This window comes from Alligator mississippiensis, chromosome 11 (genome assembly GCF_030867095.1).
Source record: "Alligator mississippiensis isolate rAllMis1 chromosome 11, rAllMis1, whole genome shotgun sequence".
Lineage (NCBI taxonomy): Eukaryota > Metazoa > Chordata > Crocodylia > Alligatoridae > Alligator > Alligator mississippiensis.
In genome coordinates, this window is record NC_081834.1 from 22066259 (window position 1) to 22093847 (window position 27589).

At 40.4% G+C, this 27589-nt stretch overlaps 1 protein-coding gene across 4 annotated transcripts in view; it reads left to right on the top strand.

Moving 5' to 3' along the window:
• Nucleotides 1-27242, top strand: part of DMXL2 (Dmx like 2) — a 106121-nt gene extending 78879 nt beyond the window's left edge. For 2 of the 4 annotated variants that reach the window (XM_006261069.3, XM_019477610.2), the window contains exons 28-44: nucleotides 215-463; nucleotides 6573-6754; nucleotides 7452-7582; nucleotides 8583-8668; nucleotides 9068-9269; nucleotides 11104-11221; nucleotides 12008-12070; nucleotides 12460-12546; nucleotides 12641-12762; nucleotides 13177-13315; nucleotides 14059-14119; nucleotides 14261-14388; nucleotides 19758-19835; nucleotides 20052-20143; nucleotides 22853-22905; nucleotides 23301-23518; nucleotides 25732-27242. In XM_006261069.3, coding sequence (XP_006261131.1) covers nucleotides 215-463; nucleotides 6573-6754; nucleotides 7452-7582; nucleotides 8583-8668; nucleotides 9068-9269; nucleotides 11104-11221; nucleotides 12008-12070; nucleotides 12460-12546; nucleotides 12641-12762; nucleotides 13177-13315; nucleotides 14059-14119; nucleotides 14261-14388; nucleotides 19758-19835; nucleotides 20052-20143; nucleotides 22853-22905; nucleotides 23301-23518; nucleotides 25732-25941 — 2219 coding nt within the window. In that variant the 3' untranslated portion in view covers nucleotides 25942-27242. The remainder of the gene's footprint in view (nucleotides 1-214; nucleotides 464-6572; nucleotides 6755-7451; nucleotides 7583-8582; nucleotides 8669-9067; nucleotides 9270-11103; nucleotides 11222-12007; nucleotides 12071-12459; nucleotides 12547-12640; nucleotides 12763-13176; nucleotides 13316-14058; nucleotides 14120-14260; nucleotides 14389-19757; nucleotides 19836-20051; nucleotides 20144-22852; nucleotides 22906-23300; nucleotides 23519-25731) is intronic. The other 2 variants (XM_019477611.2, XM_019477612.2) reach the window with 1 other exon arrangement.
• The last annotated feature ends 347 nt before the right edge of the window (nucleotides 27243-27589 follow it).

A 27589-nucleotide genomic window follows, 5' to 3' on the forward strand; every position in this document is an offset into this window, starting at 1 on the left:
AGGTAGGTGGACAGCAGTTTCAAAAGGGAAACTATAAGAAAACACATTTTAAAATGTGTTAAGAATGGTATGATAATAGTTTGATCCAAACTATGTCCAAGTGGCTGGATAATGATTTTGTTAGCATGAAACACATATAAGAAAAATATTGACTTTCATTTTCCTTACTTCTGTAACCTTATTAAAATTAGAGCTTTTCTCCTCTTTCTTGCAGGTGTGAGCTCACTTATAAATCTCTTAAATTCAGCCCAGGATGAGGACCAACCAAAGCTAAACATCTTACTTTGTGAAGCTGTTGTAGCTGTCTATTTAAGTCTCCTGATACATGCCCTTGCTACTAATTCTTGCAATGAACTATTTCGACTAGCAGCCCATCCCCTAAACAGTCGAATGTGGGCTGCTGTCTTTGGAGGAGGAGTGAAACTTGTTGTGAAACCTCGAAGACAATCAGAAAATATTCCAGGTATGTTATTTGGGTTCCTTAAACTTTATAATGATCACATGCACTTTTGTAATTTTAGAAAAAGAGATGTTCAAATTCTCTTTTTATTTTATTTTTTTAAGAGTCCAAGTACATTGTTTAAAAATGAATTTTAAATTCAGGTTATATCCTAGCATGTATCCTATCATCAATAACTCCCTATAGAGTAAGGGGCTTTTTAGCACTTGTGCCATGCTGAAGGAGTAAACCAGATTATCAGAATTTTTGACATGTGGACTGGCAAGAATCAAACTTCTTCTTCTCAAGTGTATTTAAAATTAGAAGAGAGAAAAAGAAAAATACAATTAGTTCTTGAAGTTGAAATTTGACTCCATACTGCCCCTTACAAATTGTGAGTACTATTGCAATACAGATAATACACTTCTTGACTTAATAGAGGGCATTTGTACACTAATCTTTTCATCCTGCGATGCACCAGAGATACGCCGCTTCAGAGCAGACTCAACTGCAGTTGTATAAGCGGCAAAATGTGAATCAGCATGCAGAAAATGGCGGTGATGTGCTTTTCAACTAAAGCACCTCTGATGTGTTTTAGTTCAAAAGTGCACCACCACCATTTTCTCAGCGCTGACGTGCATTTCACCACTTATACAACTGTATGTGGTGCAGTGCCAGGTACTTCTCAAAACACACCCACCGCTGTGGCATGTGCACGTGTATAAATGCCCAAAATGTCTTTTACCTAATTTCATAGATATTCAGGGTGGAAGGGACCTTGAAGGATCATCGAGTCCAGCCCCCTGCCCTAGGGGCAGGAAGTCTGCTGGGGATTATAGGATCCCAGCAAAATAAACATCCAAATGTGTCTTGAAGGTGTTCAAAGTGGGTGCATGAACCACCTCTGGCGGCAGTCTATTCCAAACCTTGAGGACTTGGACAGCAAAGAAGTTCTTCCTTATGTCCAGCCTGAATCGGTTGCGGCGGACATTGTGGCCGTTCGATCTTGTCATCCCTTGGGGCGCTCTGGTGAACAGATGTTCCCCCTGGTCCTGGTGAGCACCCCTGATAAACTCATATGTGGCCACCAGATCACCCCTGAGCCTGCGCTTTTCCAGGCTGAAGAGTCCCATGGCTCTCAGCCTCTCATCATAAGGCCTGTTTTCCTGACCTCTGATCATGTGCATGGCTCTCCTCTGCACTCTCTCAAGCTTCTCCACATCCATTTTGAATTGTGGAGCCCAAAACTGGGCACAGTACTCCAGCTGCGGCCTCACCAAGGCTGAGTACAGTGGGAGAATGACGTCCCGGGATTTGCTTGAGAAGCATCTATGGATACAAGCTAGCGTTTTGCTCGCTTTACAAGCCGCAGCATCAAATTGAAGACTCGTGTTCATCTTGTGGTCAATCATGGCCCCCAAGTCCCTTTCATTTGTAGTGGTAACCAGCGTAGCACTGCTGAGCCTATAAGCATGCTGCAGGTTTTTCCTCCCAAGGTGGAGAACCTTGCATTTTTCGTTGTTAAACACCATCAGGTTCTCATCCGCCCATTTACTGAGCCTGTCATGATCTGCCTGGATCACCCTCCTGTCCTCAGGTGTGGATGCTTTACCCCAGAGTTTGGTGTCGTCGGCAAACTTGGCCAGCCCACTCCTGACACCAATGTTTACATCACTGATGATGTTAAAAAGTATAGGCCCTAGGACAGAGCCTTGAGGGACCCCACTGGTGACCGCGCACCACAATGATAGACTTCCATCAACCACCACGCTCTGGGTCCTACCACAGAGCCAATTCCCCAGCCAGCAGATCATAGTAAGGTCAAGGCTGCAGTTAGCCAGTTTTGCCAAGAGGTGATCATGGGATACTAAATCAAAGGCTTTTTTAAAGTCAAGATATACAACATCAATCTCTTCCCTCTTGTCCAGGTGATAGATCACCTAGTCATAAAAGGAAATGAGATTGGTCAAGCAAGACCTACCCGCAACAAACCCATGCTGGGTATCCCTCAGGATATTGCTGTCAGCTAGCCTGTTAAGGATGGCCTTTTTGATAATCTTTTCCAAGACCTTCCCCAGGATAGAGGTCAGGCGGATGGGCCTGTAGTTTGCTGGATCTACTTTCCTCCCTTTCTTGAAGATAGGCATGACTTTGGCCTTCTTCCAGTCTTCGGGCACTTCACCAGAGTGCCAAGAGTTCTCAAAGATCTGTGCCAGGGACTGAGCTATGATGCTTGCCAGCTCCTTGAGTACCCTTGGGTGTAAACTGTTTGGGCCGGCTGACTTGAAGGTGTCCAGCCTGTCAAGGTGTTCCTTCACGAGGTCAGCTTCAATGGAGGGTAAGGAATCTTTTTCACCCGGGCATCCCTGACCCACAGTGGGCAGGGGCATCCTATGGGACTGGTGAAAAACTGACGCAAAGTACCCATTTTGCAAGTTTGCTTTTTCATGGGCATCGGTTGTCAGTTGCCCCATGTGGTTTAGCAGGGGTCCAGTGTTGCCCTTGCTTTTCCTCCGGCTCCCCACATATCTAAAATAGGACTTTTTATTGTCCTTGATATTTGTAGCTAGCTGGAGTTCCATCGCAGCCTTGGCTTTCCTGGTTCGCTCCCTGCAGGTCCGGACCAGAGCAGGGAGAGTATTCCTTCTTGGTGGTGGTTCCAGTCCTCCATCCTTTGTAGGTCTTCTTTTTAAGACACAGGAGGTTCGCTAGTTCCCTGGAGAGCCAAGGGGGCTGCTGTGCCCTTTTGCTTCCTTTCCTTCCAGACAGGATAGACTTCGCTTGCGCATCCAGGATTGCTCCCTTGAGGAGCAACCACTCGTCCTGAACCCCCTTCCCCTAATACTGAAGAACAAATCCCTAATTCAGCAAAACCTGTTCCAGTGTATTTTTGGACGTATGGGGTCCTTGTATTTGACTAACTTTTACACTGTTTTAGTCCCTCAAAATCAGTTCTTGAGCTGTTCCTACAGTAAAGTCTAAACTTTTTCTGATAATTGTTTTTTTATCTGCATGAATATGGCAAATTTATTGAGGCAGGTTTTTGAAGCCCTAAAACTTAAATTGGCTATAAGAGGTAGATTTCCAGGATTCCTAATACAGCCATTCTAGAAAAATGTGGGTTTTGCACTAGCAGAATAATATTTAGCTAATCATATTCTGCTATGCATCACTGCTGGTCCAGTGTATATTTTTAGGGACTTAACAGCTGCATTTTGCAGCTAAACTTTAGAATTTTTTATGGTGTAAAAGTAAAGTTTTCTTAGTAAATTATGAAAACCAACAAAGTTACTGTTCATCTCCTGAGAACTGATGCAAATATTTTACTACTAGTAGAATACTTGAGTTGGAGCTAGCTATTGGACTCTAATCTTGATCTCTTTTAATGGTCAGGAAAGCTACTTTGGCCATTGTTTAAATATTTAAGTCTCGTCATCATGTAAGATACATGCATTTTTCCTTCAACATCATTCCCTCCTAACATTAACAGACCATGAATAACAAGTTTTCTAATATATCTAATTCAGGTAAAACAGAGTCCTTAGACAGCAAGGCAGAAAGTAAAATACAGTTAACAAGTCATCAGTCATCACACCAGGGTACTTTGTCAGGTAGCAAGGAAATTGCTGCTGCCTCTGACACAGAAAATTTCTCCCAGGAATGTGGTGAGCTACTTGTGTGCTGATTGCTGTGTCTATTTTCCATCAATGGTGCTCCAAAATCAGTGGCATGTGGCATGAACTTCTTTGTTTTATGAATAAGACCCATTTTACGTGGTATTATCCTCTCTTGAATAAAAAAATTTTGCATTTAAATTTACAAACTATAGAAAAAGTAAAACTGTGATAAATAATTTGTACTCAGATACTTTGAGGGAAAAGGTTTGTATTCATAATTCTTACTATGTATCAGTTTCTGAAGCAAGCTAATTATTCCCTTCATGTTTTTTAAATTAATATTAGATATTAAACATAGTCTGCTTCATAGGACAGGGAAATACTGCAGTTTTCTTGCCTTCTGTTCAGGCTACTAAGTAGATGAAAAATGTACAGTTTTGAAAAATATATGGCTCCACCTACCAGAAAACAAGACGGTAGAAGAACTGTCAGTTACTTGCATCTAAGCTCTAATTCGGACAGGAAACCTGTACAGAAGAAAGGTGGGGAGGGAGGATGAGAGAGAGAATGAAAATATGATTACATCAAAAAAAATATAAGACCACAAAGGTTACAAAACAAGTTCCCAAAAGTTAGGAAATCTGAAATTCAGGTTGCCTGTAAAGCAGTGATTCTCAACCAGTGTAACATGGCACCCTGGGGTGCCTTGAGCATCTTTCAGGGGTTTTGTGCATCCAGGTAGCACACAATGTCTGCATTATTAGATGTGCAAACTTGATTCACAAGATAAACCCAGAGATTTTCAATATTTTGAATAGAAATCCGTAGATGCAGTATTTCTGAGTTCTTGGCAACAGAGTGAAAACTAAGAGACCTGCATTTTCCAAGGGGTGCTGTGATGACTAAAAAAGAAGTTGGCAAGAGAATAGCAAAGTAACACAGTTCCACAATGGGCTCAATCAGGGTCCCCAACCAAGATCCAGGCATCTTTTTGCCAGCTATTGTGCCAAACGCACAGAAAAACATTGAAGTCTCATTCCTGCCTTGAGACTACTCAACAGAGCACCAATTGTGATAGTGAGCTTGAGTAATGCAGATGTGTATTAAACATGCAGTTAGCTGGATTAAAACCTGTTTGGCCAAGGGTCACAAATAATTGTTGGCCTCGAAACTTCTTTTATGCAAAGCTTAAACAGGCAATATGCTTTTCACATTTGTAGTATAAACAAATTAAAATCAAGCTGTACAGTTAAATATAATCAGTTTCTAAACCAAATGGTGCAGAAGTGTGCCATTGATCATGCTTGTCAAGTAAATGTTCTGAACTGCAAGATTAAAGTGAACATAATATCCAAAAAAATCATTCTCACAATAACTTTGATTTTGGCAAGTTGCTGAATATCACTAACATAAGTGAATAATCATAAAGGGCATTTATACATATGCTCCAAGAATTGGGGAGGGCACTTTAATTAGAGTAGCTCCAGGAGCCTCTCTAATTAAAGCACCCGGAGTGTATCAGTGTCCCTACACTGAAAAATGGTGGTGGGGGCGCTTTAACTAAAGCTTATTGAATGAGTTTTAAACTGCCCCTGCTGCCATTTTTCAGCATGGGGACACTGATGCACATGACGCTCAAGTCTGCTGAAGCGCGGTAATTACCACACTCCAGCAGACTCAATTAATCAAATCAAGTTTGCTCTGATTCACTGTAATTACACTGCATTGGAGCAGACTCAGTGCACGTGTATAGATGCCTAAAAGGTTTCATTTGAGAGAGGATTTGTTTTCCTGATGTTTCGACAGTAATGAAGGTGTGTAAACAGTAATGAAGGTGTGTAAAGATTTGCAGTGTAGATGAATGTTAGTTGTGCTTTAAAAGAAACCTTTATTTTTGAACCACTGGCTTCGTTAAAGTAAATGTATTCTTCATTGATGCCTGTCTGATATTACTTAAAAAGCCAAAATCCATTTTCATTGTGCATATGAGAAGACAAATGCCAGGTTAAAGACATTTTTAAATAAACACAGGATAGTTTAACAGTAACTATATTTTCTTAAATGCATTTTTATATAATTATATGACAATGTATACAAATTATTGAAATTATATACATTGTTTCTGTTTTTTGAAAAAATATTTTCCATAGAATTCCAGGTATCCTTAAAGAAAATAAAACTTTTCAGCTAAGGAATTGCTAGTTTAAATCCTGAGTTCTTGGAATCCTGCTCCAGATAATAAAAATATTTTTGCCTGCATATGTCTGTGGGCTTATTGTCACTCATTACATAATTGTATTTACTAAGGATAAGGATTACTATATGAAATGTAGTTTAACTTTGAATTTAAATGTATCACATTTTTACCCCCAATTTTTAACCAGAATTTGTGGTTTTGTTTACAAATTGTATATTAATAGTTTAATTTATTAATAATCCTTTAATTTAAATTCTAGAATTCTTCAGTTTCTGAAGATAAAATATTAAATTTATCTCCTTACATTTTTTCAATGTAGCACCCCCAGTTCCTTCAGAAGAAATGGATAAGCATCGTCGTCGATTTAATATGAGAATGCTAGTGCCAGGAAGGCCAGTAAAAGATAGCATTGTACCTCCACCTGTGCCTGTAGAAAGACCATCTTACAAAGAAAAATTCATTCCTCCAGAACTCAGTATGTGGGACTATTTTATGGCAAAGGTAAAGTGTTTTGTGTGTTGAACGTGATGCTATCAAAAGAATCTCTCATTTTAGCAGTATAAATACATATTTGATGTAGAAAGTTTTCCTTTTTTCCCTCTTTTTTAGGTTTTAAAGAAGAAAAATAACATTGAAGAAGTTGTCTTTCATTAAAGTTTCTTACAGCATCCTTTAATGAATACATAGGCAGGTTGCTGTCTCCACAGAAAGCTGAAAAGGCTACAAATGCACCATATAACTTCCAAAACATCTATCTTCATTCCTATCCTATCCTATTCCTATCTCACTTTAAAATAGTGGAGATGACCTTTTTTTTTCTTTCTAATGCTTGTTTTTCTGTGGAACTGTTCTATCAGATTAACATATCAAGCTGCTTAACCACTAAGGGCAGGTGTGCCTGGTAAAGTGTAGGGCTTGCACAGGTACCTGAGCTACTTCAGGGACTGAAAGAAGTACAGTTTTCATGGCACTTCACCTGGGCTAATTAACTCTCTTGAGATGAACCTCTTTGGAAATGCCCCTGGTACCTCTACACGGCACCACATTGTGCTTTCTAGACATACCACTCAGTATACATTCCCTGAGTAGTAAAAGCAGGTTGATATACATCTGTCAGTATCTAAATTGTAAGGCAGATATTAAAATACTGACAGCTATTGACAGCTATTTTTATAACAGATTTTATCTTAATTTGCAGCCATTTCTTCCTTTATCAGACAGTGGTTTTATATATGATTCAGATGAAAGCATTCATAGTGAGGAAGAAGATGAAGATGCTTTCCTTTCTGATGCACAGATCCAGGAACACAAAGATGCTAATGCTTACAGGTTAGTTGAAATGACACTTTAGTTAACAAAAAATCCATGTTACAGGTTTTTTGTCTTTTTAAAAGAAGACATAAGGCTTCTTTTCTGAAATTAGAAACTATTTATATCCAATATCTATATGGAAACAGTATTAAAAGGGGGTAGTTGTAAAGGCCTTAGATCAGCATTTGGCCTGAAGAGTTTTAACTACTGGATTAGAAGTTGTATTAACTTATACCTTAGTATTGAAATTTCAGGTAATGGAGTTGTGTCTTTTTTGCCATGCATTTTCACTTGTAACCTTGATCTGGCATGGAGACACAGTCATTATGGGTTCCCCTGATGCTAATGCTAGAGTCCTACTGGATTAGAGTCCTACTGGAAGTATGATTTTTATTTAATGTATTGAATTAATTTATGTATGGGATCAAGTAGGAAATTTAAAAAGGAAAAAGTTGCTAGAAAAAATGATACAAGAGCATAGGTTGTAAGCATTATGAAAATTAAAGAAAATAAAAAGTCCTTCTTTCTAAATTGTATAAATCTGTCTTTTTAAATCTAATAAGCTGTATGCATAGTTACTGTATTCTATTATATAGAGACATTTATATCAAGTCTTATTTTTTGAACACCATATCCACTACATGGCTTCTTCAAATTTATAGAAAGCTTTGTAAGTTGCATTGTAATTGGTAGTTTGGGAGCTCCCATTTAATTCCTGACCTTGCAGAGGTCCCATTCTTAAACACAATGAGAACTTTCTAGGTTTTCTCTTCTAGAGAGGTGGAGTACCATGATCTGGGGTTTGGAAAAGAGAGAGATCCTCTGGTTGCCAGTAAGGAACTCCCAAAGAGAGAGACTTAAAAACAAATATTTAGAGCTTTTACTCTCCATCGTTGTTAATTTTCAAAGCCCTCTAAGTACTCTTCATTGTGTTTGTAAATTCTTGCCTTATCTACATATGCAGTTTGGTGGCACAAGCTATGACTGAATTACCATTGAAACCATTCTTTTCACGCAGCTGGGCTCTCTTACATTTGGCAATGGTAAAACTAGCTCTGCACAACATTAAGTCCTTTTTTCCCGTTGTTGGTTTGGAATTCTCTGGTGAGTTAAATTTTGCCTTACATTTTATATTTCTCTATACTTTCTGTTAACAAAGATCATTGTCCTACACAATGTATAAATTTGTCCTTATGCGTAAGTTTTAATTTTGCAGTTGGTAACAAGTAGAAGTGTATATTTTATTTCAGGGGTTTTTAATGCATCTATTTAGTAAGAGATTGCATTTCTCTTTATGTTCTGCTAAAGTACATAAAACACATATACTTATGTTTGTTTAATTGTCAGCAATGGCATTCTAATTTTTTTTGTATCTGAACAAATTCTACTGTGGGTTGCTAAATACACGGAAGAAAATAATTCTTTTTAATATTATCTTTGTACTTCTCCATAACCTTCACTTACTTGCATTGGTATTAAAAGATGTTTTACACTGCTTTTCAGATCTGCCTGTTACATCGCCATTGGGTATTGCTGTGATTAAAAATTTGGAAAACTGGGAACAGTTCCTTCAGGAGAGAATGGACCAGTTTGAAGGCCCACCACCAAACTACATCAATACCTATCCCACTGACCTTGCGGTAGGAGCTGGACCAGCTATACTGCGCAACAAAGCAATGCTTGAGCCTGAAAACACACCTTTCAAGTAAGAGCTACTAGGGAAGACTTATTTTGCAGCCTTTAGTATAACATTAATGAAGAAACAGTTGTGGTTATGCAAGACATTTTTAATTCTATTAAAGGAAGTTGTCAACATGGCTAAGCCAAACAATCTTACTGCAAAAGTCTTCCAATTGCACCTTCATTCATTTAGCACTATATCAGACTTATTTTTAAGGATGATGTACGTTTAATTTTTACAGATGTTATCTTTAAAAAGACAAAGACAACTTTCATTTATTAGTGACAGACACTAATAAGTTAGGGAAGGGAAAGAAGAAGAAAAAGAAAAAACTGAAAGGTCAGAATTAAAAAAATTATAACGCCAATGAATTACAAGACAGAGAAGAATTAGAATTGAGGTCCATTGGAACTATATTAGCTTCATGTAATGCCTTGATCTTGCAAGCTCCTACTTCAGCGGAAGTCCATGGCAGATCTGAGCCGAAATGAATTTAAAAATAGTTTGAGAATTTTGCGGAGACTGCATGAGATCTATGCTGTCATACTACTTGGGATTTGTATGGCTGATGCTGCCAGAAGACTTCAGTTCAATGTCCTTTCTAATGCTATAAACATGCATTCCCGTTTGTATAGCATCTGTTTAAAATCTGTAGCATTCACTTCATTTGGAGTCGCATGTGAGCTAATTAAAATCCTGAAAAGGTATTTGTTCTGGGAGAAAAACATAAAACTATTCTATGGGTTTATTTGTGCGATCCTGATGTTATAACTAGGCCTGTGCAAAGCAGCTAGTATTCACTTCGGATTTGGCCAATTCAGGGGACAGTGATTCGAATCACTGTCCCAAATCAATTCAGCCGAATCTGATTTGGAGATTAGGCTGGTGCCAAATCGGCCAAATCTCTGAATCAAACGGGCCCCATCCCCCGCCTGCTCTCTCAGCCCTGTCAATGGCTGCCCCGCCCAGCCTCAGTATCCCAGCTCTCTTTTATTTTTTTTTTATTTTTTTTGAATCAGGGGGGTGCTCAAGGGGACTGGGTGCGCAGGCAGAGGATGGGGCCTGGCGAGGGTCCCCCCATGGCCCCCTCCTTTAGCCTTCCCCTCTGCCCCTACTTACTGGCATAGAGTCTGGGTCCAGCTCTCTACGGCAGCAAGTAGGGACTGCCCGAATCTCCAAATGAGCTCTCTGAATCTTTTCCGACTTGATTCATAGAGCTTCAAATCAATTTGGACCTTTTTATTGGTGTCCCAATTCAATTTGGATTCAGAGATTCAGCCGCCGAATCAGGCCAAATCTCCTCGAAATCGAATCAGCACCCAAAGCTTTGCATAGCTCTAGCTATTAGGTGAGTGCGCAGGGGGGCTGCAATCCTGTGGGATGCTCCATCCGCCCCATCTCAGTATTCACGAGCCTATAAAGCTGTGCCTATGTCTGAATCATGGAATCTTTCCAAATTGATTCGGAGGCTTCCAGTTCAATTCAGAGAGATTAAAGGGTCTCCTGATTCGATTTAGATTTGGAGGTTTAGGCCAACAAATCTCCATCAAATCGAATCAGCGACTGAAGCTTCGCACAGCACTACTATCTATAACTGCAATATGAGATTGATTCTTAGAACTCAAAACTTTGGTAAATGTGAATCAGGCAAATCAAGTTATTGCCTCAGTCCTTTAGAATTCACTAATGCTCTGTCATGTAATTTAAAAAAAAAACAAACAGATTTGTCTTGGATTGCATACAAAGCCTACAGATAATGACTTTGTTTCACTTTGAATTGTGTTTTAAATTGATTTGGATTCAATTTTCTTTTATCCAAGTTTTCTATGTGAAAATGCTTTTTTTTTTTTTCTTTCAGATCAAAAGATTATTCAGCACTTCCAGCTAAGAGATTATGGCATTTTCTTGTGAAACAAGAGCTTCTTCAAGAGACCTTCATTAGATATATATTCACTAAGAAAAGAAAGCAAAGTGAGGTAAAAAAAAGGAAATAATAATAGAGTTTGAAGTTTTTTAAAACCAACTTTCCTTGATCTTTTAAATATCTCTTATTTTTATTTCTCTTTTTTCATTTTGGTTGGCATTTCAACTTTCACTTCAGCAGTGTTTTTAAATCTGAATGATAGCATGCTATTTATTGAAGTATAACCCAAACTGAAATAAAGGTTTGTAACAAGGCATAACTCGGCTTACAAATAATCAATATATTTAAACACATTTTAACTTCCTAAATGACTAATGTATAGGTTAACAGGAAACACTCTCTGTGGCTTCATATAACACATACATTTAAATCAGAAACTGCTTTATTTAAATGTGCGCATATGTATATATGCATGTGTAATATATACATATACCAAATAATATTATATAATAATATATAATATGAGTTTTATGAGCAGTACAATAGTTACAACTGAAATGAGTTGTAATTAAAATTAAACTCTTGATATATAACTAAAAATCAAAACAAGTACACTATTTATCTTAAATTCCTGTAAGTCTGGAGTTTGTGTGTGTATTGCTCCTGTTTATTTGCTTATACCATACATTCTGTGTTCATCTAGGAGGCATTACATTTTAACTGAGTTCGTTTAGATTCCTGTCGTAGTTTCTGTGCCTTTTTATAAGAAGTTACAAATACATTTGTCATCACTTACTGACAGGGTGGCCTTTTTAAATCTAGTGTGGAATGTTTCATTCTTTTTTTTATATTTGTTTGTGCATGTGTGTTGTGTTGGTGACTGTGTGGTGTTATGTAGTCTGTAGAAGATCGTGCGGAGCAGGTCAAACAAAACTGCGTAGCAGAAGATGACAAAAGCAAGGTAGTACCGCTTCTCCCAAACCTTTAGCACATTCTTAAAAGTTGTGTGGGACTGGCTTTTCTTTCTCTAATATGACTAACAGAAGTTCTATGTTCTGTGTAGTCTCTGTGCAACAGGCTTAACCAGGGCATTAATTTTGGATGTTCCATAACTGGGATGTGAGCAAACACCTTGTAAATTCTGTTACACACGCATTTATGCTTTGATTTTCAAACACACAAACCTTCTGGCTTTTAGAACAAAGAAGACAAGATGTCTAAAGTTTAGCTTCCTAACCAGTACTGAGGCCACTGAACTTTTTTGCATGACTTACAGACTTTGCAGTCTGTACATAACACTACGTAAGCAATTTACCTATCAATTAAAACTCACTGATGAATATTTTGTAGGTTGAAGCAGATCTCGGCTACCCAGGGGGGAAAGCAAAAATCATTCACAAAGAGTCTGATATGATAATGGCATTTGCTGTAAATAAGGTAAAAGCCATAAACATTATTACTAATAGATATAATACATTGTTGTTTAATCTAAAATTTAAACTACAATGAACGTTCTATTTGTACTGCATAGGCAAACAACAATGAAATTGTTTTAGCGTCCACACATGATGTACAAGAGCTTGATATTTCAGCTCTACTGGCTGCTCAGTCATTTATATGGATTGGGGAGGAATACGACAGAGAATCCAAGAGGTGAGTTTTTTTTTCTTTGCAATTATATTAAAGTAATGTTTCACTTTGAAATTACACACTGGTACCCGTAGTCCAGAAGGTTCATGGTTTTTTTTATTATTGCTGCTATATATTCTTCATCCATGAATCTCACAGTACTTGACAAAGGTGTAAGAGTGTTTAGCATGTGTCCTATTACAGCCACATATTCCTGCAAAAACCCAACTGAACTAAGTTATGATAAATTTAACTTGGTAAGAATCAGGTATGGCCATTCATTTTTGCCTGGTCCTATAATAAAGTGCAGAAATTATTAATTGACACTCCTCCTGTTGCCGTTTTAACTCCCAGAATTTTAGCAAAGCATTAAGCAGGTACTATTGTAAACAGCACAGTATTTCAGCTCAAAAGAATAACACTGCTATCTTTTTACAGTTCAGATGACATTGACTTCCGTGGGTCTACCACAACACTCACTCAGTCTACTGCATCATCTTTTGGAGTGAGTCAGATTCAGCCATCTTCGTCTATGCCCTGGTTAGGCAGTGGACAAACAAGCACTGGAGCTGGTGTAGTATGTATTTCATTTTTTATGATATTGTTAATATTTAATACCAAGACCAACAATATTAGAAGCATCCTTTCAGTGTCTTTCATGAGAGGGCCATAAATACTATGAGCTGGCAAAAGATGCTCAACCAATTAAATATTTTCCCTTACATTAATAATTTTGGACAGGCACAAAAAACTTATTTTTTTTATTAAACATTGAATAAGAAAAAATATGGAATCCTTTCCAACCCCCTACTGAAAAAGAACCTGTGAAATTATTTTTAGAACAATTACCTGAATCTGCCATGTTCCTAAATTTTAAATTTTGAAGTCTAAAATAATATTAGAAGTATGTTGTTTTTCTCTGGGAGCTTTTGCTTTCTGTTCCTTAATGAGACCTCTAATTTTTTGGTGGTTTTTTTTTCCCTTCTTAAGGAAAATACCATTTTAAACTCTTGTTTTCAGGTACTAGATTAGAAGCATGTCCTTAAGTACTCTTTTAAGTCCCACTGACTTCACTGGGACATTAGTACATACTTTAATGCTGCTCTAAAAAAAGGAGTCCTTTTCTAAACTGAGGTGCTTAGTTACTGTGTTGCACCTGAAACTAATTAGAAAAGAACATGATGTTCAGTCTCTAAGGTTGGGGACCCAAAGGCAGTCCATTTGTCATACAGTAGCCTTTTATGTTTTCAAAACTAATCCAAACACTGTTTGATTTTAGAAGTTTAGAAATTGAATGTCCCATTTTTCTTTTCTATGAAGCTCATTAAAAGAAATCTGAATAATGTTAAGAGAATGGCTTCACATCCAGTCCATCAATATTGTAAGTAAATTGCTATTTATCATGTTAAATATTCTTCATCAAATGGACAAACAGTAAATCTTACAATGTGATAATCACCTACATATTTCTTCCTTTCTTTACTGCACTCCTCTCTTCCCTCCCCCCCCACCCCCACCCCAGATCTTACAGGAGCCCAAGATGGCAGTGTTCGAATGTTTGAGTGGATGAGACCACAGCAACTGGTATGCTTTCGGCAAGCTGGCAACGCAAGGGTTACTAGAATGTATTTCAATTCCCAAGGCAACAAGGTTGGTAACCTCAAAGTATTTTTTTAAATAAATATTTAATGATGCTGTAAACTAAGCCAGCACAAGAAGGACTAGAATACAGCAGAATATAAAACCAGGAATATAGTTTGGCAAACACAGGGTACAGGAATTCACCCCAGAGGAGGGTGGGGGGCAGGTTTTCATTCAGTACAACTGTTTTGTGCATCTGCTTCTATGCCACAATAAACTGCCCCAATTTAATTCCCATTATACATACATGCTATATCTGTCTGTCCATATCCAGCAGTCCGTAAAGCTACATATGAACAGTCAACCTAAAACACCAGTCAAATACATCCTTAATCTATATTGAATGAAATACTTTCAGTTTTCATAGTAATGACCATTGTGCAGACTCTAAGGCCAGATTCTAGTCCACTAGAATCCATTAGGCATGCAAGTGGGACTTCGGCTCCTATATGCACTTCTATTCCACCTGCTCAAGTCCTACAGAAGGTGGGTGGGTCCTTTTCCTTGTCATTACTTTTTGTGACTCATGTCTTAACGACAATATGATGTGTTACAAAAGTTAGATGTGTTAATAAATGTTTGGGGGAGAACAGAAGCACATTTCCAAGTCCACTTATATGTTTAATAGGTTGGATTGGATCTGGTCCTATAACCTTTATGACATGTCCTATAAACTTAATACCATGAATAATCTACATCCAGTAGTAATAGGAGGCAGACACAGGCTCTTATTTTGATAGCTAAAGCCTTGTTGTTTGTGGGATAGATTATGAACTACCTACTCTCAGTGGTGAGCACCCAAATATCAAAATGAATCAAAGGCTCACATTTTGCCCCAACCAGGAGTTTGAAGAAGATCAAAGCTGCAAACAGCCACAGCTTCCCTGGTTACATATATTATAGAACAAATGTACACTGTTACACAGCCTCTCTCTTCATTGTACTATACATATAACTGTCTGTTCAGGAATTTTAGCTGTTATTTATACCTCATAGTAGTTAGTCAGGCTCAACAGAGATGATATTCCATCCTGCAGTTTAAGCAGAAAGAGATGTTAACACTTGTATTGAACTATCCCACTAATAGATCCCATGAGGATATTTTTTAGGAGAATGGCATAAATACTGTACTGGATTTACATTTTTCTTGCTCTCTCATGTAATATTAGTAGTCAAGCGCACTTTGCAAAGTGTAGTCTCTCCACAGAAAAGCTGTAGTCCAATATATATATTCTTGCAAGGTATTGATTTGTAGAAACTTTGAGAAACATCTAGGTTTTGACTTATTTACAGTGCTTCACTTGAGAAAGGACACTGTTGTGCGGGCCAGGAGCGGTCCGAGGCTTTCGGGGGCGCGCAGCCGGCTGTGGCCGGGAGCCCGCAACGGTAGGGCGGGTACTTTTGCACGACGGACTAGAATTAGGCACGGACTTGTAGCGGTTAATTAAAGATTATTTTACTTACACCGTAGGTGGTCGCGGTGCAGGCAGGAAAACTTTCTTGAGTTGCAGTTACAGACAAACACAAGTGGAGTTTGCTAGACTCCACTGAAGACACACGAGCGGAGTTTGCTAGGCTCCGCAACAACAAACACGACAGAGCTCTGGATACCCTTGACGAGCGTGCAAAAAACCGTAGATACGTCTTAAGAATTTAACAAACGAGACGGGAAGAGGTTGGTGGTTGATCAGGCCGCCGAACTCCTCTGAGACGCACACAAAGTTTCTATTACTCTGCCGCGTGCTCAGAGTCCCCACGAGATGGTTGTGGAGTCCTCTACAACTTCGGCGGAAACTGCTCAAACTTCTTATAAGACTAGCAAGCCAATCGCTAGCCGCCACGTGGGAATAATTTAGAAACAGCCAATAGTGGGAAACAAATTTACATACGGGTGGCGGGAACTCCTTTGCACCGGGGTTTTCTCTCTACAGCTGAGAATTGCACCGTGCAAAGAAAGCTCCATGTGGCGGGAAATAATTCTGCAGTGCCAAAGCGCACACACATCATTGGGTCATGACAACTGTAAACCTGGTTTAACTGTCCCTTGGTCTCTGCTTCACTACATTTGTTCTACTGCCCAAGCCTATTGGATATATGACTGCGATTCCCAGCACCCACCTGAGTCCAGTTATTGAACAGCTACCTATATGGCTTCCTAGCCCCACAAGCTACCAGTCATTACTCAGAGTAGACTTCATGCTGTTTTGCCTTCTATTGATGAGTTGACTCCCTCTGTATTTTTTCCTCGTTTGTTATTAATAGATCTTTTTAGTGAATCTGACTAGGGGATAGATTCGGGCGTATGTTCTGATTGCTTTTTGGCATGTCAGTGATCTAAACAAATGTAAAATAGCTTTAATCAGGCATTTACATTGCAGTGTATAAGAGAGGTAAAATCCAGCAAAGCTGTGGTGTTCCCCTGAATCTGGCCCATGACTTACTTGTCCATTGTTCTGTTCTCGCTGCTGGTGTTTTTGACACAGCTATTAATGTACTGACTCTTTTTTGGCTTATGAAAGAGTTTGAAAAAACCCTGAGCATTATTCTCCACCCTGGCTTATGAGTTTTTGCCAGGGTAATACCACTGATTTCAGTAGAATTCTACTGACTTAAAGTAAAAGTTAAAGAATGGTGCCCAAAGTATACAGAAGCCATTCTGTTTCTCTCAAACTCTGTTCTCCTTGCCTGTCACATTAGACATATTAGCATAAAAACAAGATCTTTGCTGAAGAACTTTCTCCAGCGGATCCTCTCACAAAGAAATAATTCCCCCTTGTGATTAAGTATTGTGGAAAATATAATATTACAGAGGATTAGGACTCCACATCGGGAAAGACCGTAAGAGTTGGTAATCGTGTAGCCAGCCGAGATGTATACTCTTTTCCTGTGATTTGTCACACAAGCAGAAAAGGAGTAGAGAACTCAGAAAAACTACACTTGAATATTTCTTTGAAATTATCAAAACAGGTCTTGAAAGCTTTTCTACGGAGTGACAGCAAAATCATTTAAATATCAATGTCAAAGTGGTAGTAACTGGTATAATATCTCATCAGTGGTGGTGATAGGTGTGGGTCCCCTGCTTCCCATTTTCTGTCCTTCTAGAAATCACTGGGACTACCAATTCTTTTCTTATCACAAGGCAACTTCAAAAATTGTTGCTTTTTTTTATACCCCCAAATGAACTTTGCTTCCCTTCACCTCAAATGTGGTATCATTCTAGCCCTCTAACTTTTAATTGACTAATCTACAAAGAGGGGCAGTACTCAGTCATACACCAGGGACAGAGGGCAGGTTTAAAGATATAAACAGCTATATGAGCAAATGACCTGAGTCAGGACCAAGAGAGGGATTAGGCTCACAGAGATGGAGATGTATCTTGGGAGCTGGGTAAACAGAAGAGGTCAATGACAGCTGAAAAGAGAACAGGTTAGCAGTGGTGAAAATATAAAATTTCCCTTGAACCTGGCCAGAGAATTCCCTCATAACTTACCTGGAAAAGTAGCCCATGTGTCCCTCCAGCTCGTGCAATCTCCCCACAGGCTGAAGGCACCTAAGTCTTATGTATCCACAAAAATCTCTTGAGAGCAGCCACAACCCTTAACAATAATTGGACCCATTCGTTTTTACAAACGAATACCCGCAACCTTCAGATTTCTCAGCATTTTAACCCTTTGCCTTCCTGTCCTGGAATACAAGGGCTCATCCACCCCGCTTACCCTAATGTAAGGATAGCAAGAAAATGTGATTGTGTTAATTCCATCCACTATGCAGAAGTAGTCTTGGTTAAAACTAGAGAAGGCTGAGGCTGCCCTTCTTTGCTCTGCTTTGATTGACCTAACAAACACATTGGGCATCTATACACATGGGGGGGTACTTTAATTAGAGCCCATGGCATCACGTGCGCCCACAGCATCACATGTACTTAGCATCCCGTGCTTCAAAATGGTGGCAGGGGCACTTTAACTAAAGGCCATTCAACAAACTGTAGTTAAAGTGCCCCGCCACCATTTTGAAACACAGGGATGCTGAATACACGTGACGTGGAGACTGCTGGAGTGTGCTAATTAGCAGATTCAATTCATTGCAGCAGACTCCGTCAACTCTGCTCCAACCCATGCTAATTAGCATGGGTCAGAGCAGAGGTCCATCATGTGTATAGGTGCCCATTAAGCCCATCTGTGCAGAGAAGTGTAGTTCAGGCAATGACCTCTGCAGAGGCAATCTGGGACTGTTAGCCTACAATGGCCCCTCTGCACAGTGGAGGAAAAAGAAAAAGCTTCAAAGGGGAGAGCAAGATAAATGAAGCTTAGCCAGAATCAAGCCTATGAGGAGTCTAGAGCACTGGCTTGGAGCATAAGGTAATAAAAGTGACGTGTGACAAATCAAGGATATTTTGGTATCTCTCCAAGATTATCATAGGACAACAAATGTATTGGCCTGGAATTTAGGCAATCACTCAATTTAGGGACAATTGAAAACCTAAAACCACCCCTCTAGACCCCTTTTTTTTAGATTATATAAAGACCTTTTTTTCCTGGCCTGATAGATTACGTTATTACAGGCCATAAGATTGCAGTCCGTTTCAGGAAACTTTTATTGGTTGTTAAAATATAGCATCAAGTTTCCCCGTAGGCAGCTATATCTCAAGCAGGGCTTATGGAGTCAGATGGAAAGTGAAAGAGTTTTAAAATGTGTCACTTATGCTATTCCTCAATGCTTTCTAAGATTTTTTCCTCAGACAAAACTTTTAGAAATTAAACAACATCAAATGAAGAGTTTGTTCCTATTCGTTTGAGTCAGTCTGTATCAGCCGTAGTATTTGCAGTTATTCCATAATCATTCCTATAGCAGTCCATCATGTACCTTGTTTTATTAAATTTATTTTAGAAAAGTCTTGGAATGTTGTTTCCTGCTGGATGCTTTGACATTTTTTAAAATAACCCGTTTCAAGGTTACAGTGTGAAATTTTTCAAAAGCATGAAAGTATTGCAGGTACCTTAGTCACAGTAGCCAGGTGACCAGGCATTAGCACATGGCACTTATAGGGGGCACAAGAATGGCAGGTACTACTGCTGCACCCAGGGTACAGGGTGGGGTTGTTATGGTTGTTATGCCTCCGCATAATCCTAAATGACCACATCATTTTTAAAAAATAGGAATACTGATTTTGAAAGAGACTTAACTGTGTAGACTTAGCCAAGTCACTTGTGACAATAGGATTCAGGTGTCTTGGTTCCCTGCAGTAGTATTTCATATACTTGTAGACAAAATTGCTGGTTTCAAAATGTTGTTAAAAACAAGCGAAGACATAAAAATGCCCAGTTAAATGGGAACCATTCAAGAATCACTGTTAATAGAAAAAAATTTCTTTCTTGCAGTGCGGCGTTGCTGATGGAGAAGGGTTTTTAAGTGTGTGGCAAGTAAACCAAACTGCATCGAATCCTAAGCCCTATCTGGTAAGTAATATAACATTATTTTTTCTTTCTAGAGAGGAATTTTTCTGAATCCAAATTCGTTACTTAATATAGGTTTTAGAATCTTTTGTTTAATATTCAAGCTTGGAATATATTTATTTAACTTTCCTTTTTCATCTCTTTTCTTATTTTGTTGTTGGTAACAGATGTATTGTATAGATGATAAAACTGCACCTCATTGTGTTGTTTTTTTTATAGAGCTGGCAGTGCCACAGTAAAACCACCAGTGACTTTGCATTCATAACATCTTCAAGTCTAGTAGCTACATCTGGACAGTCCAATGATAACAGGTATATTTAAAGAGGAAAGAGAGAGAAACAGATAGGATTTTCTAAGCTAGGAAAGGAGAAACAATTTCAGTTTTAGAGCTACCCATCATAACGGGTCTCTACTATTTGGATCTTGTGCCTGTGGTTGATCATTAGCCAAAATTTTAAAGTTCAGTGTTGTGCGCTACTGCGTTTCCTTATAATCTTGCTGTCTGCTTGCATGTCACACCTTCAGTTATTTTCTTTCAGCAGGTTAGCACCCAGTAGCCTGTTGGCTTCTCAAACTCCTTACAACTAAGTGTTAAATTATTTCTTTTTTCCCCTTTATTTGATTGTCCAGGGTTAGCATTTTTGTATGTGTATGTACACAAGCGCACACGTGATATAATATGTGTATTTGTAATATATTGAAGATGTAACTGCCTGGAGCATTGAGGTCTTACTGCCTAAGCACCTCTGCTTTTTATTGCTTTTTTATGTCTGATAATTTGTACATAATTCAGCAGTCTCAGTCTCTAGCTTTGGATTAATAACAGCTTCTCCCAACTGCAGCCAGTTCTAATGGGTGCAGTTAGGAACCCAGGGCTGAAAGGGGCCTCCTGGGCCATTGAGTTATGTCCTCTGCATTTGTGCACTTAACCAAGGATTCTCCAAATATCACCATTTCAAACCCTCACACAGCTGCAGGAGTCAAAAACCAGAAATGCCCAGAACACCCTACAGCAGTGGCCAACACCATGTCAAGAGCAATGAGCTAAAAGAACCCAGCTCTGTCTGAGGCAGGCCAGCCACGTTTCCCTATCAGGTGCCAGATCCAGTCTGCCCACGAGCTGTAGGTTGCCAGTCCTTGCCCTACAATGTGCCATAGGTAAAAACAGGTAGACAAGCACTACAATGACAGAGAAATAATTGGTTAATATATCATAAGCTCAAAGGATCCTAGGGATAGGATAGTGACCCACAGAGGAAGGTAAAACCCACCAGTCTGCACCACTCAGACTTTAGGGACGGACATCTTCCCTCCTGACCCCAGATTTAGCAATTAGCATGAACCGGAACAGAAAAGCAAGGCCCACTTTCTAGAAACTTCTGAGCTTTTTGAACATCGGCAGAAACATCAACTAAGCCTACCTCAGTCAAAGCTCCCTCTCTTAACTCATGGAGTTTAGTCTTAAAGCAGTTCAAGTTCATCTCCCACACTACTTCATTTCCAAAACTTCACTTTTCTGATAGTCTGTAGCAGGGGTGCTCAACCTCCCGCCCTTGGAGCCTCAGCATCTGGCCCACATGACTCCCCATGGATCAGGAAATTTGGCAGCACAGCAGGTAACACTGCCAAACCACTCCCTGCCCCTGCTGCCAAAGTGCCAAGACCCACATGATGGGTCAGAGCAGGCCACAGCCCCTTCCCCCACACAGCAGATTGGAGCCAGTTCGCACCCCCTTCCTACGCATGGCCCAGTTGGGGCTGAGCCATACCCCCTTCTCTGCAGGGCCAGACCATGGCCCCTCCCTGTGTGGCTGGGTGGGGGGCTGGACCACGGTCCCTTCCTCCCACAGGGCTGGGCCACGTCATCTCCCCCTGTGCAGCTGGATGGGTGCAGACCTTTTTAGTGACTCCATGTCCCCTTCCCAGAGCTAACCCTAGGGGGGTGCGGGGCCCCTTTAACACTGCACAGGACCATGGAACCCCTGCAAAGGGTGGGCATGGCAGTGCCATAGCAATGAAATTTGGCACCCAGAGCCAAGCAGATCCTGTGTTCCCCTGACAAGCTGCTGTTCGGGGGGGGGGGGGCATGGCGCTGGGCTGAGCAGCCAACTCCAGGCAGGCCCTGCAGGATGGGCCATGGCCTCTCCTCCCAGCTTCACAGGCCCCCCAAAGCATGGGGTCCATGGCAGTTGCCCTAATTCTCCCTACCCAAGGGATGGCTCTTCCCTTTCCCACTACAGGGCTGGGTTGGGGCCAGGCCATGCCCCCTCCTCATGTGGTAGATCAGGGCTGGGTCATGTCCCCCACCCCACACAGGACTGGGGTTGTCTCCCATCCCATGCCCTGCCATGCATGCCCCAGGTGCCAGATTGGGACCATTGACTGGATCCAGCCCACAGACAAAGCAGGCAATGACCATGCAGCCTGCCAGATGAAAAAGTTGAGCACCACTGGTCTATATTTATTCATAGCCAACTTTTAGCCATTGGAAATTGTGCTGCTATTAATTTTCAGCCTAAAAACTTTCCTCTCCCCCTACTGTTCACCCCATAACCATTTTTTGTCAAGAGTAATCGTACCCCCTTGCAGTCTTCACTTTGTTGAGCTAAACAAATTTGTACAGCTTTGGCGAGGAGCATATTTAGTAAATACAGGTTCAATCCAAATTGTCTCCGCAGGCCGAGATTCTGAGATGAGTACTTTGTATATTGTCCATTTTCCCCAATACTTCTCTAGGATTGGCACTCAATCTTCAAGGGAGGTAATCAAACATAGCCCCCACTGGGGACCACGGGGAAGATTTTCAAGGGCACATATGTCTTAGCCCCAAAGGGAGTTTAGCATTTTGCTCTCACTTGTGCCTTTGCAAGTTGCCCCCATGACTGCATCAGCTCCACGGTTCCTGCTCAGCTTTACTTTGCAAGCCTCTGACAACTTTAGCAAATTCTGTGCAGCTTTCAACCCCTCCCCCTCTCGATTGTTTAGTAGAGGACCATTAATGATTTTTGTTTTTCCACCAGAAACGTGTGCTTATGGGACACTTTGGTATCATCTGGTAACAATCTCATACACGGTAAGTACTGCAGCGAAATGTGACTTTTTAAGAAATGTAAGAACCAAGGTAGGATTTTTGTGTGGATGTTGGGGGTGGGAAGAAGATCTGTAGAGAGATGCTAGACTCGCCTGACTGCAGTTTTAATATTTTTGGTAATACACTACACGTACGCTGCAGGGATACGTGCTAAAATTACCAACATTATTAAAAACATATTAGTGCGCTCTAAGACCCATTGGCTCTGCAGCTCTAAGAAAAGCAAAAAAAGTTTGTGATTAATGTCAGCGGCATGACTCAGTATACTTACCAGTTCGATGGAGCTAGAAAATGTCCAAGTCACCTTTCCTAGCTGAAATGTACTTTAAAATGGAAAGCTACTTACAGCCATGCTCATAATGTTTCTTCTCGCTCAGCCTTCACTTGTCATGATCATGGTGCAACAGTACTTCAGTATGCACCAAAACAGCAACTACTGATTTCTGGAGGTAGGAAGGGATATATCTGCATTTTTGACATCAGACAGAGACAAATCCTTCATACGTTCCAAGCCCATGAGTCAGCTGTTAAAGCCCTTGCGCTGGACCCTTCTGAAGAATACTTTGCTACAGGCTCAGCGGAAGGTAACATGAAGGTAAGGTTATCAGCACTGGAATCTGAGCTTTTTTGACTCCTTAATGGTACATTTTAATTATCCAGTAGAACAATGTACTTACTTGATACAAACAATACTGTGTTGACAAGCAAATATGAATAGGTAGATGACATAGAAAACAAACTTGGCTATATTATTTTTTTTGTATGTGAGATGTTTTCCCCAAATTTACAATGTAAATTTAAAAATAAAATTCATTTTCTTTCTAACTTCCGTCTTTTTTCTAGTAAAAAGCTACTCTCAGATGCCTTTTGAATTAATGTCTGCATTTGTATATGGATAAAGCACAACACATTAAGTTGAATTTACTATCTTATTATCCTTTATAAACATTCTGAGTAGAGGTGCACTGATGCATCGGATCGGTACTGATATGAAGACAATTGTCTATATTGGATATCAGCCCTACGGGTCTGATAATTTGGCTGATAAATGCCCATGCTGTGCACAGCTGCAGATGCAGCACAGCATGGAGCAGAGCCGGCAGCATGGAGAGCTGCCTTCAGCTGGTAAGTCGGAAGGGGGGGGGGCAGATCAACAACCCCCGCAGTGAGGGAGGGGGCAGGGGCAGGGACAGGCGCTGCCCTGCCAGTGCAGGGTGGGGGATGCAGAATAGTGGCGCAGCTTGTGGGGTTGAGGAGGCTTCCACCGCTGCTTGCAAGCTGGGGGTGGGCATGCCCCCACATGTGTGTGGCACGGGGAGGGCGGCACCCCTGGGCTGGAGCCAGAGCTGGCACTGAATGGGGCTTTTCTTGCCAGGGGCTGGGCTCAGAGTTGACTCTAGCAGCACTGGGAGGAGGCTGCAGCCACCCCAGATTTCGCCACAGCTCCACTGTCAGCCACGTGCCACCACCTGGCCCAGCCCCAGCTTTTCCCAGCGCTTGGATGGAGGCGGGGCATTCAGCTGGAGCTGTGGCAGGTGGCAGCACAGGGCTGGGAGCAGAACTGCAGTGAAATTTGGGGTGGCCAGAGCCCCCTCCCAGTGCCATTGGAGCCTGCTCTGAGCCCAGCTCCCAGAAAGAAAAGCCCCGCATAGCGCCGGCTCCAGCTCCACCCCGCAGCTGCTGCCCACCCCATGCCGCACAGATCTGGGGGCATGTGCCTCTCCCCTCCCCCCCAGATGCAAGCAGTGACAGGAGCTGCCCCTACCCCATGAGTCGCACCTCTGTCCCGCCCCTCAGCTGGGCAGCGGCTGCCCCTGCCCTCACTGCAGGGGGCACTGATCTGCCCCCCCATGCCCCTGCCTTCCCCCCCTCCCTTTCCATCACACTGGACCTACCAGGTGATGGCAGCTGTATCAGATATCAGATTGGTATCGGCCGATATGCCTCCTTAAACATCAGCTATTGGTATCAGCCTTCAAAATGTTTATTGGTGCACCTCTAATTCTGAGCTTTTTTTGCCCCCATGTATTTCTTTTTCACTGCAACAGTGCTTTTTCAAATGAACACACAGCTCATTGTACTGTATAGTAGCCACAGTAACATCAAATTCCCAGTAAGAATACTTGTTACTGGAATTATAGAAGCAGCTAATCATGGTCCCGGATGCAAGAGGAAAGGAAACAGAGAGCATGAGAGCAAGTTTTTTGCTTCTTAGCTGAGCTGTATGATATCCTGGCCTTCAGGCCTGATCCTGAATTCATCAGGATTTTCAGGCTCTCCACACTTTGGAGAATTGGTTTGAAGTCAGAAACTTGTATTATACATGTTAATTAGGCACCAGGTCCTCTGTTGCTGTTCTGGACTCCCATGGCAAAGGAAAAAGTCTCATCTGGTATAAAGTAAGACTGAAGATGAAAGCCATCTGCTGTACAGTAAAGCAGACCCTAGATTGCTGTAATTTGTGCCAGTGCAAGAGCATTTAGAGCAGAGGTTCCCACACTGGAACGCATACCCCTGGGGGGAATGCAAAACATGTGGCAGTTACATGGGAGAAACTGTAATGGCAGATTTAATTTTCACTATAATAATTGGCATTTAAGGGGTTAACATATGAAACACATGCTGGTAGAGGAATGCGGGAAGCTGGTAAATCAGAAGGGGGTACACAATAAGAAAGTTTGGGAACTTCTGATCTAGAGAATCCTGGAACTGCAGTCGCCTCTGGTAGCAAACACCAAACCAAAATGTAATGGGCTTATTTGAATGTTTTATTCCCTTTCCATTTTATATCTTATTCTTTTAATACAGGCATGGAGACTAACAGGCTATGGTTTAATTCATTCATTTAAAAACGAACATGCCAAACAGTCCATCTTCAGAAATATCGGTGCTGGAGTCATGCAGATCGAAACAGTGCAAGGCAATCGCATCTTCTCCTGTGGAGCGGATGGCACATTGAAAATGAGGGTTCTACCTAATGCTTTCAACATCCCCATAGGCATTTTTGACCTCCTGTAGATTTATGCGAGCTACTCCTATTTTTATATAAAGTTCTGTCAAATAGCTGAATGTGCATTAAGGAAATGCACACAACTAGCTATTTGTTCATTAAGGAATGAAATTACCATATGTTACTTTCAAAGCAATTATTGCAGCATTGAATACTATGTGAAACACAGACAATGACTTGTAAAACAGGTATATTATTTTGAGCATTGCCTACATGGATCAATGGGATGGAAATGCATGTACTGTATTGTACAAACAAAAAATAAAACCCATCATGGTCATAGGTGGGTTATTGCTCAGTAACCTACAGCAGGACTCATTTAGCAAACGTACTGTAAAGATGCTAAAAGTTGTCAGTCAGGTACAAGCACAGTGGCTCAAAGTCAGTAAATAGTTTTTAATGTGATTCAGGTTTTATTTTTCTTCCAGTTCTTGCCACTAATTGAAGCATGTCTACAACTTCTCATTCTAAACATAGTTTGGTTTTAATGAAGTATAATCTGAGTATAGATGACTGGAAGGAAAGTGTAATGGATGCAAAAGCTGTGGAACAGTGCAATGAAGAATGTACTATGAGACATGTATTATTTCATGTTGATGTTTTCCCAGTAAGTATTAATATGCAGTTGACACTGTAACTTGCACATAAACACATTTTTAAATTTAAGGTTTTTTATTTTGCACATTGCTTTTTCTTTCTTCTGACAGCTGTGTTTTATATTTTGAGGCCTGCCTTTACATTAGCCATGCGATGTGAACATTAAATGTTTGTAGTGAAGAGAAACACATTTGTAGTTGCTTTTAGTTTTGAAACTCTTGTCTGTTCAGAAAACATTTTTAAAAGACTTCTTTAAATGAAGCTATATAAGAGAAAACCAATAGAACATCCAGTGCCACAGTTCAGATGAATGTTAGGCTTCATGTGGCCAGCTAGTAAATAGTTGATAAAAAATGGTAATCAAAATTATTACCACAATGTATTGTATAAACTATGCAGAGTTCAATATTGTTTGCTTGTAATATACTAGCCACTGTTGTCATACTTAGATGTATTTTTCCCTGTTGTAAACAAAAACCGTGCTCTTAAGATACTAGAACAGATGTCTGTGTATTTAAATGTTACATCGTCTTACTATTTCAATGAGAAGTCTGGTGTCTGTGCTGTATTGTAAAATATAATGGGATAAAAAGCACCTTTCTCCAGAGGTGATTTTAATTGCAGGATGTGCAGTATGTATATGAAGGAAAAGTAAACGTCATTTGTTAGTTTTACCTTTGTAAGTTAAATAAATTTCTTTTATTTCATGGAATAGGTTAGTTTCTGTGTTCTCCCTTGTCTTGCAGTTAAACAGACTTGTTGAGCCTTCCATGGGTCAAGTAAAATGTGTACCTGGTCAAGCACTGGTAAAAGGGAGGCTTGCTAGTTCAGTTAGTTTCTCAAAGCTCTGGAAAAGTGCGAGGTTAACAGAACTGAAATTTGGTTCTATAGTGCACATATCCTATGCTATTCCAGCAACATAGTTCCTGGCACTAGGACGGTGTTCAGAATTCATTGTCCTGCTTGGTCAGTACTTGGTCTCTCTGCTGAAGCTACCCATAAAAGCATTGTCATTGATGAAAACAGGAGACACATTCCTTTGATATGCATCAGAAACCA